A 15,383-nucleotide genomic window follows, 5' to 3' on the forward strand; every position below is an offset into this window, starting at 1 on the left:
CATAAGGCTAACACTGCAATAATGAAAACAATTTTTACAGTTCAATGATAAATATAATTTCTTTAATTTTATTTACCTCTCTTGGTATTAAGCACTCTAGAATAGCCAAAAAACATTATCTGAACAGAGGCCCCATTAGAAATGGGGTCCACTTGTAACGAAGACTTGCACAACTTTGTAGCTCACTGATAATGCTGCATCAGATGAATGTTATTCTGCATCAGTAATTTGGAATTAGCTGCATGAAACATGTAATAATCGGAACTGATGTATATGAAGAACACACATAAGCCCAATGTACACCTTTCGTTTGCCTCAAATTTATCTATTGGCGTACTTCACCCTTCAGTGTGGCAATAAGTCGCTTCCTTGCATGGACACCCAGTGATACAGAATATTGTACTAGATTGTGTTACGCATGTTAAGACAAAAGGCACTGAGACAACCCATTTTCTTGAGGTGCACAGCACTAATAAATAGTAGGATGCCGAAAGATGTGCCCAAGCATGCACCTAAAAGAGCAGTGCAGAAATGCAGTGTAACAGGGCCTCTTGCCCACTCAACCCATACCTGCTCATGGGAGAGCTAAGGGGCACCATTGCCTGATGAGGCAGTACGGAATGGTCTACAGCAGTAAGGACTACTCAAGGCTCTTTAACTTGCCACTAGTTTGGCCTGAAAAGAGCTGTTTGTCATGTAGACAGTGATGGCACATACTCATCATTTTTCTGGCTTACTCAGCTGTTGTATCCAGATCAAACCCCTCACGACTAGGCGACAGTACTAGAGCATCGTCTGCTGTACCTGCAATGTTTGTATCTCTTTTCCAATACTGCAGAAGCATTTGTAATTATGACACCACTCTGGCCTGACTGAAGATTGCCTTTTGTTTGTGGTTGGTCTTTCGTTACTTCACTATTTCCCTGTGCCACATATATGGCACCCGAGGGCTGCCCAGGTTTGCTTCTAGCACTCCTGAGCACATCTGAACACTTTGGTAAATACAATCTGACTTCTCATTCTCTAAAGATGAACTTGTGTCTATCATCAGATTTTTATCTGACATACTATCATCTGAGGACGTGGGTAGAACTCTGATGATGGGTCTTCATGTGGGTACCCCATGGTTGGGCATTCATGGAACTATAAACTTGTTGGGTAGGTTTAGCATTGGCAGAAATGAGCTCTCAAAAACAGTCAATGAGAATTAGCCTTCTGTTAACACTACAAGCTTCCACAAGATGTTGACCTAACCACTATAGCACACACGACACAAGTAAAGCAATGTGCACAGGTACCAAAAGTTCCTAACACATTGGTGGAGAGAAAATATTCTGCATGCCTCATACAAAGAGCCTTAACAGTTACAGTATGCATGCAAAACATTGCCTAAAAATACAAAAACTGTCCAAACAAATCCACTAGCTGATGACTATGTTACTTTTATAAGGCTAACAAGTATCTTCTTCATTTAGTAATCACAAATTTGGTTGTGAAAGTGCCAGGAAATTGTATGGTAAATAACATAAAACCATTTACAGAAATTAAGAACATTACTAACAGCACTGTATCTTGCAACCTATGCACTGAAGGGAAGCTTTTACCCTACTTTCCATTAAACTGTAAGATTCTTAAAAAATTCATATTCATGGAAAGAGATGATAGAATTTATGGGTAGTTATATTTTAAGCCACTAATGGTCAAAAATAGCCTACACTCTTACATGATTAACAATTGTGTCTAATTTGCTATTTCATTTAATATGATGTTTTTTAAAACATTGTAATATTTACGGTAAATATTTGTGCTGTTAAAATAATAACAAATGCTTAACAATAGTGAAGCTGTCATTCAATGGGTGAAATCTAACTGAATCAAGTATGAGCCAAATAAGCCATTTGCGTCTTTCATCCATCAAGTCTTGTGGAGGTCTTCCCAATGTCATTCGAATTACAGAAAAGCTAAGTACCTGGAAAGGAAGTTACTAAATTGAATATGGAGGAGGACTAAACATCACTATCAACACAGTGAAAGAATTTATTACATAAAATAAAAAAATTAAAAACAGTGTTAAGAAAGAAAAGTCTGTACAGGTCCCTATTAAGTCACCACCTACACATCTCAGGCAGTGAACAAGCATAGGTCTTAGAATGTTCATGATAATGAAATCAGTATCACATTGTTTTACCAACTGAATTCAATATGTATTCATTAGTTATTCTTTACAGGGAAGTCAGTTGTACCAACAATTTTGTCTACACATGTACATTTGAATTGAAAAAATATGTTAACAGTTACTTATATAAACATACACATGTACAATAAAATTATATGCATGAAGATTTTTGTGATAACATGGGATTTATAAAATTAGATGTGCCTGCTGAAAACATATGTTGGAATCAGTACTGAGAACTGTAGAGAGATCAAAAAGAGTGTAAAATTTAAGAAACTAGATAAGTCACATAAAAAAAGTTTTGCAAATATTTCTTATTCTTATTGGTTGTTTTTCACCTTTGTAACTAGCTCATACAGAGCACCTAGAAACAAAAACTATTAAAATGAATATAAATAACTGACTTACAAATCTGACAACTCTAGCTTATCACAGATGTGTGTGCTCGACTAATGCTCCGAGATGCCAATGTCACAAATATGAAGAACTCCAAAGCTACAATACACCAATACTGATAAAGTGTACAAGTGTAAATGTTATTAAAACAGAAATTTTTAAAGAAACTGGTATTTATATTCAATATCAAATGTATATTTCAACTGTAGCTTTAATATTGTGCTGTACTGGATTTAACTAACAAAGTATACTTTTAAAGAAATGTGTTTGCACTATGAAATAACCTTTAATAAACTGACACATGGTCACATATGCTGCAAAAACCATAATATGATGGCGAGTCATTAATTCTCCACATTTCTGTTACAGTCCTTTAGGTTCACAGCACTACTTTCCACATGCGCATTTTAATATATGGCATTTCTCTCACTGCTTTAAAATTTCAAGAGCATCACTCAGTTTCCTTTGTGAATAAACGTATCATCACTAATAATTTGAGCTGACTGTTAATAGAAATAAATAACACACTTTCCCCCTTTCTTTCTCCTTCATTATTTTCCAAAGGTACATCAGTAACTGAAGTCGCTCTAACAAGGCCTTCATCGCATCAAAATGTTTTCACATGCATAGAGAACAAACCAACCTCAACAGTGGTCATTAACAAACTAACCAACAGAATCCAATTTACTTATCGTATGTTTCAAATTATAAATAACAGACATATGAGGTGTATACTGCAACAGAGTGCAATCTTTAACCTATCTATTATTTTTGGGACCACTATTCTGACCAATTCAGAATGAATGAGTGAGTAAATGAAAGAATGAGAGTGTGTAGAAAAATATAATCTACACAATCTCAAGAGCTATGGTAATTTGTTTATGTATGTCTGTTCTGTGGCATTCATAAATCCAAATACATAGTTCATAGTGAATCCCTTTAGTCATCCCCTATTAGCTCCATTTAAAAAATACCTACTGCTGGAGGTTATCAACATGTATGGATGAAGGGAGAATCAATGGTATATTTGGCAGTAAATACCAGCATCTGGCTTGTTACATTTGTTATGCTGGAAAGCAGGAAGAAAAATGAAAAACTCCTGGGCTATGCTTTTCTTTCAGTTGTTTTTACTAATTAAAGAAATGGATGCAGATTATTACTGACTCACCCTCTGTACACAAGTATTTTCACGCAATGACTAATAAAATCTTTGATGATAAACTGAAAGTAAAAGCAAATCACAGAACTTTGCAAAACTTTTAGTTTTTATGTGACTGACATGTATGATCTCATATATATTATACCAACATGTATTAAATAAATAAATTTATCCTAAATTCTGATCAACGTATGTTCAATGAAGTGTCGTATCAGCAGCAAACAAAGAGTAAATATAAAATTGAATGAATGTGACTACAATGTTATGACATTCTTCCCTATGAAATTATGACAGCACATGGTGAAAGTACCTGCATTAGTTCAATCCTGTTCTAAGTGCTAGACAGGACAGGGAGAATAATTAATGAGTGGTGCACAGCACCAAAAAGGCATAATGGCCGGATATACTTGGTCCTGCCGTATGTATACAAAGTATAGTCACCAGCTCCTACCTGAAGCTATATTATAAATAGCTGAGTATTGCATAATGTTACCAGTTCATGGCAGTTGCCAGAAGATTCTGTAACACATTCTTCATGGGGTAGTAGTGAAACCTACGAAAGTCATCTGGGTTATATTCCAACGGATTGACAAGAATGCTTTCTCTTTAAATGCAAGAAGAATGGTCACCATATCTTTCAATTTTCCTAAGGAATGAGACACAAGAAATGTGTTCTGATCATACTTCATCAGTGTGGTACAATACAACACACTGCTCGGTCACCTAGGCCTCGTGCCATGAACCTTCATTCCATTTCTATAATTCACACCATCTCCATTATTTGCATTCCTAAGCATCCGTCTCTCCACTGCCTTCATCTTCAAGGATTGGAACAATGAGATTATCTTTTGACATGAGATTATATTTTGTAACAAATGCTGTAAATCGCCTACACAGGTACGTTTCATTCTGAAAACAGAAAAAAAAGACAGAAATTTTATCTTCAATTTACATTACACTACACATAACATGTTGATTAAAGTATATGTGGATAATCAATAAAGTTAATTTTACAGCAAAAATAATTCTGTACCTCTAAGCAACCAATAACCAAATCTGATCACTAAATAAATATAACTGTAATTGTTATTCACTTTCCAAACAATTTGGTGTGCACTGGAAAATGTGATAAAATGTAAGAAACTTTTATAACAAGTTCCTGAAGTACGTTATCTGTTCTGGCACTAGAATCAACCACGTACGACATTCGAAAGTAAATTAAATGTGTTTTACGACAACACATCCTGACATGACTGACCAGTGCACGATGATACCAATTTTTCCAATCACTTTTAGGTAACAATGATCACGTGGTAGTTGTTACTAATGACACACAGCTGACGTCATTGAGAAAGGTTGTTTTGCAGCTGACTAAAGAAGTCAAATCATATTCTCACTAATTACAAACAGAGTCATTATCAAAACAGGCATTCACAATCAAGAAACTAAAGAAGTGGGGAAGGTGAGAGATGCCATTTGAAAGGTACAAACAGAATACTTAGCATCAGATACCAGTAATAAGGATGACTGGATATATTATGGGATTTGGAGGAACGAAACTACTATGGTCATCAGCCTCTCCGTACTGGATATGTTGTAAATGAAACAGAAAAAAATCTTATTTTTAACCACAAGCAAAGGGGGAATTTAAAAGCATAGGACAGCCAGAAGAGGGGTTGAGAATAAATTATTAAAATCTTCGGGAGTTAAAAGATAACAGTGTACGTCACACCCACTGTGCCATGTCAAGTAGTTGCCTGTCCAACACAAGAACCATTACCAAACTTACATAAGAAATTTAGTCACATGGTAATATTAATATTAATCCCCCCCTCCTCCCCAAGTGACTAAAATGCAGTGTGAGATCACCCTTCACCAGCAGCCAACAGAACCATGGGAATAAAAGCTTCAGATGAAAGTCAAAATTTGTTGGATAAAATGTGGACCTGGTTTGCTGACACTTTATCATCAACTATAATTCCAGGGAGCAGCTCGTCTTGTGGCAAAAAAGGTGGAAAACTACAAGATATTTGGGACGGGTGATGTTCTCATTACGTAACTGAGCTTGAAGAAATTGTGCTGGAAGGAAGCAAACTGGGAATATTTCATCACAGGTTGAAACATAGACAATTTGGCAAACAATTCAAGAGTGCCTGACTAGCACATAGTACATCCAGCAGAAAGGGCAAATATTCAGAATGAAGTGTGGATGATTTTCGCAACAGAATTTCTCAATATGGTTTACATTAATCATAGTTTTGGCAGAATACATTATGTACATCAGTCCAATCTAGTAATAAGCCAGAATTTGAACATCCACAGTAAGAAAAGTTTAGTAAACTGCCCCATCCCCTACAAAAAAGGTCATATTCCGCATGCTTATTTCAACATAAGAGTAAGAAACCCTATGTTCTGTGTTTCTCATGCCTGATTAAGTCAGCTTTAACTAAACCTTGTGCCACCTTAACTTCATTTAGGTGCATTTGAGGTTTTCTATGGAGAATGGCATTTTCTTCTTATACAGAATGAGTCATATATTCACTGTGTTTATTGCAAAATCTTTCTTCAAAGGCTCTCTCTGCCTGTTGAAGTTTGTGTAAAAGATTTCTTGCAATATTCTTGGTCACGGCTCTCTTTAAAAATTATTTATGTTGTTGTTCAGGGTTTCTTTGTATTTGAATGAGAATAATGACACGTTTTGGATATTTGCTAACATGATCAATTACTGCCATTTCCCTTTGATTTGAGCAATACTGGACTACAGCTAAATACATGTCAATCAAATGTATTGGACCACATAAAGAAGTCAGTCATTAGTCTGTCTATGGAAAATTCAAATGATGGTCTTGCACAATAAATTTCGAAAACAATACACAATAGTCATTTCAGACAGCTGAATACCATCTATGCTGAGCTTGCACAAAGTTTGTCTGCTGTTACACAAAAAAATAATTGATCTACGCAGGTCCAAACCCTTGGCTGAAAAGTGGTGTGAATATTTCATTCTCTCTTCTTTTTTTCCCACAAAATTGTGAATGGCCCAAGCATAAAATGGCCCAATAGTAATTACCTAACTATTATTACTTGACTACAAGATGACACTAAATGTAATATGACCACCTACTTCGAAGAATGTTCTTGAGAAATTAATGTTGTTGTTGTTGTTGTTGTTGTTGTTGTTGTGGTCTTCAGTCCTGAGACTGGTTTGATGCAGCTCTCCATGCTACTCTATCCTGTGCAAGCTTCTTCATCTCCCAATACCTACTGCATCCTACATCCTTCTGAATCTGCTTAGTGTATTCATCTCTTGGTCTCCCTCTACGATTTTTACCCTCCACGCTGCCCTCCAATGCTAAATTTGTGATCCCTTGATGCCTCAGAACATGTCCTACCAACCGATCCCTTCTTCTAGTCAAGCTGTGCCACAAGCTCCTCTTCTCCCCAATCCTATTCAATACCTCCTCATTAGTTATGTGGTCTACTCATCTAATCTTCAGCATTCTTCTGTAGCACCACATTTCGAAAGCTTCTATTCTCTTCTTGTCTAAGCTATTTATCATCCACGTTTCACTTCCATACATGGTTACACTCCATACAAATACTTTCAGAAACGACTTCCTGACATTTAAATCTATACTCGATGTTAACAAATTTTTCTTCAGAAACGCTTTCCTTGCCATTGCCAGTCTACATTTTATATCCTCTCTACTTCGACCATCATCAGTTATTTTGCTCCCCAAATAGCGAAACTCCTTTACTACTTTAAGTGTCTCATTTCCTAACCTAATTCCCTCACCATTACCAGACTTAATTCGACTACATTCCATTATCCTCATTTTGCTTTTGTTGATGTTCATCTTATATCCTCCTTTCAAGACACTGTCCATTCCATTCAACTGCTCTTCCAAGTCCTTTGCTGTCTCTGACAGAATTACAATATCATCGGCAAACCTCAAAGTTTTTATTTCTTCTCCATGTATTTTAATACCTACTCCGAACTTTTCTTTTGTTTCCTTTATTGCTTGCTCAATAGACAGATTGAATAACATCGGGGATAGGCTACAACCCTGTCTCACTCCCTTCCCAGCCACTGCTTCCCTTTCATGTCCCTCGACTCATGTAACTGCCATCTGGTTTCTGTGCTAATTGTAAATAGCCTTTCGCTCCCTGTATTTTACCCCTGCCACCTTCAGAATTTGAAAGAAAGTATTCCAATCAACATTGTCAAAAGCTTTCTCTAAGTCTACAAATGCTAGAAACGTAGCTTTTCCTTTCCTTAATCTTTCTTCTAATATAAGTCGTAAGGTCAGTATTGCCTCTCGTGTTCCAACATTTCTACGGAATCCAAACTGATCTTCCCCAAGGTCGGCTTCTCCAAGTTTTTCCATTCGTCTGTAAAGAATTCGCGTTAGTATTTTTCAGCCGTGACTTATTAAACTGATAGTTCGGTAATTTTCACATCTGTCAACACCTGCTTTCTTTGGGATTGGGATTATTATATTCTTCTTGAAGTCTGAGGGTATTTCGCCTGTCTCATACATCTTGCTCACCAGATGGTAGAGTTTTGTCAGGACTGGCTCTCCCAAGGCTGTCAGTAGTTCTAATGGAATGTTGTCTACTCCAGGGGCCTTGTTTCGACTTAGGTCTTTCAGTGCTCTGTCAAACTCTTCACGCAAAATCATCACTCGCATTTCATCTTCATCTACATCCTCTTCCATTTCCATAATATTGTCCTCACGTACATCGCCCTTGTATAGACCCTCTATATACTCTTTCCATCTTTCCGCTTTACCTTCTTTGCTTAGAACTGGGTTTCCATCACAGCTCTTGATATTCATGCAAGTGGTTCTCCTTTCTCCAAAGGTCTCTCTAATTTTCCTGTAGACAGTATCTATCTTACCCCTAGTGAGATAAGCCTCTACATCCTTACATTTGTCCTCTAGCCATCCCTGCTTAGCCATTTCGCACTTCCTGTCGATCTCATTTTTGAGACGTTTGTATTCCTTTTTGGCTGCTTCATTTACTGCATTTTGAGAAACTAATATTCGTAATAAATTCTGACTACTCAAAATTATTAAGTGTTCTACTGGTATAAAGTTATCTTAACATCTGCTCATTTTGGTAATACAAGAAAAAATAAATGGAAAAAAGTGTAGACGTACTTTATCTTCACGATCTAAGCCAGTGGTCTGTGGTATCACTATTTTTCAATTTATCATTTACCTCACTGACATCATTAGCTTCATTTGTAAGCCTTTGCCATATCTTCCTTCTTGTCACTACTCCTATATTATGTCATTTTTTGAGCCATCCATGGCGCTGGATATGCAAGGATTCATTTAACTGAAGAGCCATTTGAGATTAAACTTCAAGCAGTATAGTTTCACTGCTCCAGAATGGATACTGAGGCTTTCTTTAACCCTCCCCCAGATTGAGGGTACGGGTTTTTAATGTAACAGCCTCAGATTTTATATTGGAGTATGCGATACACATCTTTCAATATGCCTCTCACCGGACTATCAAGAATTATGAAACTATGATTGTATTTATTCCTTTTACAGTTTTAATCAATATTTGACATCATTTGGATCGACTAAAAGTTGTCCAAGTATTACACCTAAACATATCATTTTCATTAACAAAATTACAAACCTGGATTAATGATATAGCATATTTATCCATCTCTATGCTATTAAAATTGCCACACTCAAAAGAATAGTAATTTAGTTACATCACAGTTAAAAGGTTTTGTTTGTATGAAAATGTTCTACAAACACAATACATAAAACTCAAGAATGATAAGTTATGTATAACATAATGTACAGAGTAACTAACTGTATCGAAAAACCTAACTTCAAAGTTGAAACACTTATCATAATAACCATGTAATTTAACGGAAACTTTCACAACTCAAAAGCAAATGTAAATCAATAACATTTTGGGAAATTTTGTATAAAAAAAAATGTATGAGAATGCAAATAATGTCAAATATTTCATTCTTTATTGTAAAAAATTACTGACAGTCAAGTTTTTGTGAAAATTTCTCATTATAAATTTGTAAAAGTATAAACTCTAACAATGTAATTTCATTGCAACAGAGTCTACAGACCTGATGAACTTTTCGAAAGAAATAAGTTTTTCACTCCCCTTTTATTTTCATTTTGTTCACACAGTTCAGTGTTCCATTACAATAGTAAATGGCTTGGCTGTGTGCTACTGTTCATGCTGAGTCAAATGTGAGGCTACAGTTAAAACAACTACAGACTGCCCTTGAAATTGCACGACTAGAACGTATGTAGTTAACAGGTTAAACATTTTGCTTGAGAATGGCTACATAACCAAAACAGCACAGTCCATAAAATAAAAATAAAATGGATATGAAAAACAGCTCACGCAGGAAATTCATTTCTTACAAAAAATTTAGTGATGTACCTGACAAAATGTATTGTTACATTTTTACACAGGGGCCAGTGCAAGGGCAAGCTTGGTAGTGTTTGTGAAGTTACGAAGTGTTGGTATGAAGTTACTGAGCAAATATGCAGATGATTATTGGGCTTGAAACAAAAAAAAATTATTGGTTAATGTGAAAATGACTTTTGAAGTGATGAAAAACACAAGTTTACTGGCACTGCAAGTCAGCATTTCATTTCCATAGTTCTGAAAATATGTCCTGGTTATTTCGAGAGAGGGGTTGGGGGAGACCTAGATGATAATCATATTTCACTACATACGTCAGTTTTTTAAAAATCTGAATCAATATAATCCTCTTCTCTTTAACATATTTACTTTAGTTAAAGTATGACATTGTTGCAGTCATGTATGTGATTGTACGCACTGGAAATTACATTAAGAGTGTCCTTGAAGCCACTAACTGTTAAGCTGCAGGTAAGCCCTGAAGGGACTGTTCATAACAACATCTGTTTTTGGAAGCTGTTAGGTCATGCCACCAGGAATTATTATTTGGGCTGTGTGTCCCTTGAAAGAATCCAATTTAATAGTGTATCAAAATAAAACAAAGTTTGGTCAATGTTATATGTGGTGAGCCTTATTAACATTTAAAAACCCCCAAAGCAATATAGATGACGCTGAGCCAAGTAATTTAATATAAGACACATGGGACTGCAAATGTCGGGAAATACCCCACAAGCGTATGGCAAATATTGGATATGTGATGTTATCAGATGAGGTACCTCACCACACTTGCAGCAGTGGAGCTTGTCGCACCTCATCATTACAACCCAAGTCAAGTTCCACATTGGTGTAGCATCGGGCCTAAGTGCATCACTTTAGCACATGTGCTTCAGGACTTTAATTTTGCATCTCACAGGGAGTGGTCTTTTTTTTTTTGCATTGCATTAGACAGTTAGGTTTTTACAGTGATGTAAGATTTCTTATTGTTTGTATCAGTCTCATGGTCTCCGGTGGTTAATTGCTAAGTACAGTAAAACAAAATTCGACCGTATAGCATCATAAGTCAGTAAGTATAAGTTTTCCAAATTGCACCACTACCAGTAAATGACCTACATGTTCTTTACTATATAAGGCCAATAATCAAAAAAAGAAGAGTGAAAAGGAAAGAACACACAATAGTATCAGCTTTTGCTTGGTTACAATGAGGACAATAAATTTGTGAATTTTACATTTAAAGAAGGTGTTCAAAAAACACTAGATCAGTGAAGTGACGCATAGCACTGACCCATTCCAGTGACGATAGGATCAATAGGGCAATCGCTGCACATGCAGCAAGGTACATTATTTGGTGACAATCACATGTTCAACAGCTGTCATCCCCTTTTGGGATATTCTGTGACATTTGTCGCCCTGTGTGTCTTATATTAAATTACTTGTCTCCTGCATCACTTTGGGTGTTTTTAAATGTTAACAAGAACCACCCTGTATGTGACAATGAAGTTGTTTTCCATCACACCACAGATAGTGTTCTTCACCGTAACATAAACCCTGCCCGCTTCATCATCATTGCCATGTACCAGCACATACCTGCTTTGATACTTATGTCACACACAACTGAAAAAGTCTTTCATCTCCAGTATCTTCATTTGGATAATTTCTCAAGTAATCAAAACTCATTACATTTCTTTAGCAGGTAAAATATGCTGTTCCAACTCATAAAATATCTTGCTTTGGTACCATGAAAGGTAGGTGGGTAGAACTGTGGCTCTTTAAATTCTTCTCCGTCTGATGCTGTGTATAGATCTTTGCTTCTGTAACAACAATTTTTCTCCCTGCTGCACAACTGTTTTAGCCACTACTTCAATCAATCACCATTAACTTAAAATTAATGTCAGACTGTCTATATTACCCAATTGTGAACCACACACTCCTAGAACCATATTTCTCAAAAGAGTCATGGCTGTGATTTGCATCTGTTATTGATCACTGTAATATACTGTTCTTTAACAATCAAAGCAAACTGAATAACATCGTATGTTTTCCTCTCAGCTTTCTGCTGCTGAATTTGCACAAATCTGAACACAAGAGTTAAAAGTGCACTTGGTCCATCGTATGTTGCTGTTGAGCATTAGCAGCCTTGGTGTCATCCCTGAACACCTTGTTACATTTGTAGTTGTGCGTTTCAAATGTTCTGCATGAACATATTTATGCCAGATTAATTTGTCTCCTGTGGGAATACATAATCTTGTTGAGTGTTTGTCAATCTCTAATGCTGGCTCAATTACAACTACATTTGGATCCATGCAAATAGCAGTTTAAGTGTGGCAGATGTTCATAAAAAGCAATGTATGCAGAATGCATTCCCATACTTGGTGGCACTACGAAGTTTGCTGTCTGCTTGCTGCTCGCCTTCAAATATTCATCCCAGTGTTTGGCAGACCTGCTGCATCAGTTCCCACACACACCCTTCTGAAATTGTCAAATTAAATCTGTATGCCATCTGAGCTACAATCTACAAATGTAAGAAGACACTGTATTTTTTGGCTAAAACTAGGGGAAAAAGCCCATCTTCTAGTCAGGCAAACACGTACTTGGTGCAGAATGGCTACACATTCGAAATAATATATCAATAATTCTTTTTTATGCAGAATAAAACTGCACTTAATGAATCTTGTTTTCATAGCACACATTTCTCAATTATTCTGAAATGGACATAAAATACAAGGAGATTACTCTAAAAGACAGGCAATTCCTTTTCCGTTCCTCTGATTCCTGAATCAGCATTTCTCTTTATGGGCCAAGAGCAGCGTTTCTCATGAACGTGCACCGAGTACATCCTTAACTGTCACAGGGTAGTTTTGAAACTTTATAAATCTTTTGCAGTACCTTATAGATCGTACACATAGGTAAAATCTTGTGAAGTTAAATGCTAGTGGAAAAAAGATCAGAACAGAATCTGACATTGCACGAGGAACATACTATTATTATGAGATAAATAAATTGTACCTGACAATCAGAACTGAACAAAACAAACACAGAATGTGATATACAAGTAATTAAGTTAAGTAGCTTATGACTTACCTCAAAGTCATCAAATATAGTTTTGTGATGAAAGTATGCATGTGAGAAAATCCTGTATACTCTTCGACATACGGAGCCAAGTTTTGCAACTGATGATTCCTTGATGCTTACCCTGAAGAAAATGAACAAAGTCACAAACAGGATTAAAATTTATCTAAAAATTTTGATCATGAGCAAGAAATCATGCTGAATATATATACTGTCACTAATCAGGGCTGACGTGTGTGTTACACAAATACAGCATATTTCATCTAAAAAAAAAGAATAAATAAAAATTAAAAAAAGTAAAAATAAATAAATAAATAAATAAAAGAAAACTGCACATCCATACAACTCTGCTAATATGCAAATAGAAAATACCTATTTTTAAACACAAAATAAAGCTGTTTTCTTTTGAATACACTGATATCGTACATACAGGATGACAATTATTTAACCATAAGAAATAAAATAGTCATAACTTCTGAGCAGTTTGCATTAGGACATTCAAACTGCAAGGTTGGCCGTGAGGCATGACGGGAATTAGTATGCGCATGTGTGCACGCCTTCTTGTTGTAGGACATTGCATGTGAAAATGTCACTGTACAGCGTGCCTGGGCTCGTGAAGGCCTACTATGCGAACAATAACAGCCCAACTCTGGCTCAAAGGAAGTTTTCAAATGAGTTCAAGAAGACAACAGTCCAAATGTGCTTTGCTAATAATCAAGAATTTGATTCACAAGTTTGAGAGAACGAGTAGTGTTCACGATGAAAGTGTTGGCAATGTCGGCCACGCAAAAAGAGTGAAACGACCTGAAAACATTGAGAAGACGCATGCTGCATTTCGAAACAGACCCAGGAAATACATCAGATGAGCTGCACACCAGGTGGCAATCAACTGGGAGACACTGTGACAAATTGTTGAAGACCTGCATCTATTGCCATTCAAAATTCAAATTCATCAGCCATTAAGTCCCATGGCCATGGAACAGCAGCTGTGTTTCACCAACCATATTGTCGACAGAATTGACGAACAGGACTTTGGTTTGAATTGGTTTGGTTTAGCAACGAAGCACACCTTCATTTGGATGGGTTCATCAATAAGCAAAATTGGCACATTTGGGGACTGAGAATCCGCAATTCATGATTGATATGTCTCTTCACCCTCAACAGGTGACTGTGTGGTGTGCAGTGTCCAGCCACAGAATAATCGGTGCAATATTCCTCGATGGCATGGTGATTACCAACTGTACATGAAGTTTTTGGAAGATGGTTTCATTCCCGTTATCCAAAGTGACCCTTATTTTGACAAGATGTGGTTCATGCAAGACAATGCTCGACCCCATCAATGCAGGAGAGTGATGTTCTGGGGAAGCACTTTGGAGACCACATTCTGGTATCCAGAGGCCACTGGCATGGGACTCCATTGGCCACCAGAGTCTCCAGATCTGAACACACGCAACTCCTTTTTGTGAGGCTATATTGAAGATCAAGTGTACAGCAATAACCCCAAAATGATTGCTGAGCTGAAAACAGCCATTCATGAAGTTATCAATAGAATTCATGCTCCGACACTTCAGCGGATCATGCAGAATTTTGCTATTCAAGTGCACAACATCATCACCAATGATGGCACCCATACTGAACATTTCATAACCTAAATCTGAATATCTGTAGTGACATTTACATGATGAATAAAGAGTGTGTAAGCCTTAGTTTGTAAATAATTTATGTTTTTTTCACATCGTTCAATAATTGAGGCACTGAGATCAGAAACGGGACTTGTCATCATTTTTGGGATAGATGAGTTATTACTATAGTTTGTATTTTCACACGATTCCGCATCTGTTGGTTCTAAAATGGGACTTGTTCAGTGTTTTTCCCCCTGTCAAAACCAGGGTTGAAATTACGTTTCGTGCAGAAAAAGGACTTGTCAAGGAGACAAGTCTCTATGCTGTACAAAAGAACGTGAGGTGTGATGGCAGCTCTGTAGCGGTTTGCAGTAATCAGCTGTGAGGTTTCAAAATTGCTTCGGTGATGGAACCGTCAGATGAGTCCGAAGAGGATTTACAAGAATTTAGAAGGAAGAAAAGACACCCCGAACTGTGGAAGAGGAATGTGATTAAACAAAAGAAAGTCAAGAGTCTGGAGCATACCAACTGGAAAGGAAAAATTGTTCCT

At 36.6% G+C, this 15,383-nt stretch overlaps 1 protein-coding gene across 1 annotated transcript in view; it reads right to left on the bottom strand.

Annotated features, from left to right (window-relative positions):
• Positions 1 to 2,011: 2,011 nt before the first annotated feature.
• Positions 2,012 to 15,383, bottom strand: part of LOC124787782 (MOB kinase activator-like 4) — a 31,022-nt gene continuing 17,650 nt past the window's right edge. Inside the window, exons 4-5 of the mRNA XM_047254683.1 lie at positions 13,224 to 13,335; positions 2,012 to 4,640 (exon numbers count right to left, since the gene is read on the bottom strand). Of these exons, the coding sequence (XP_047110639.1) occupies positions 4,521 to 4,640; positions 13,224 to 13,335 (232 nt within the window). The 3' untranslated portion in view covers positions 2,012 to 4,520. The remainder of the gene's footprint in view (positions 4,641 to 13,223; positions 13,336 to 15,383) is intronic.

The sequence above is a fragment of the Schistocerca piceifrons genome, chromosome 3 (assembly GCF_021461385.2).
Source record: "Schistocerca piceifrons isolate TAMUIC-IGC-003096 chromosome 3, iqSchPice1.1, whole genome shotgun sequence".
In the NCBI taxonomy this organism is placed as follows: Eukaryota; Metazoa; Arthropoda; class Insecta; order Orthoptera; family Acrididae; genus Schistocerca; species Schistocerca piceifrons.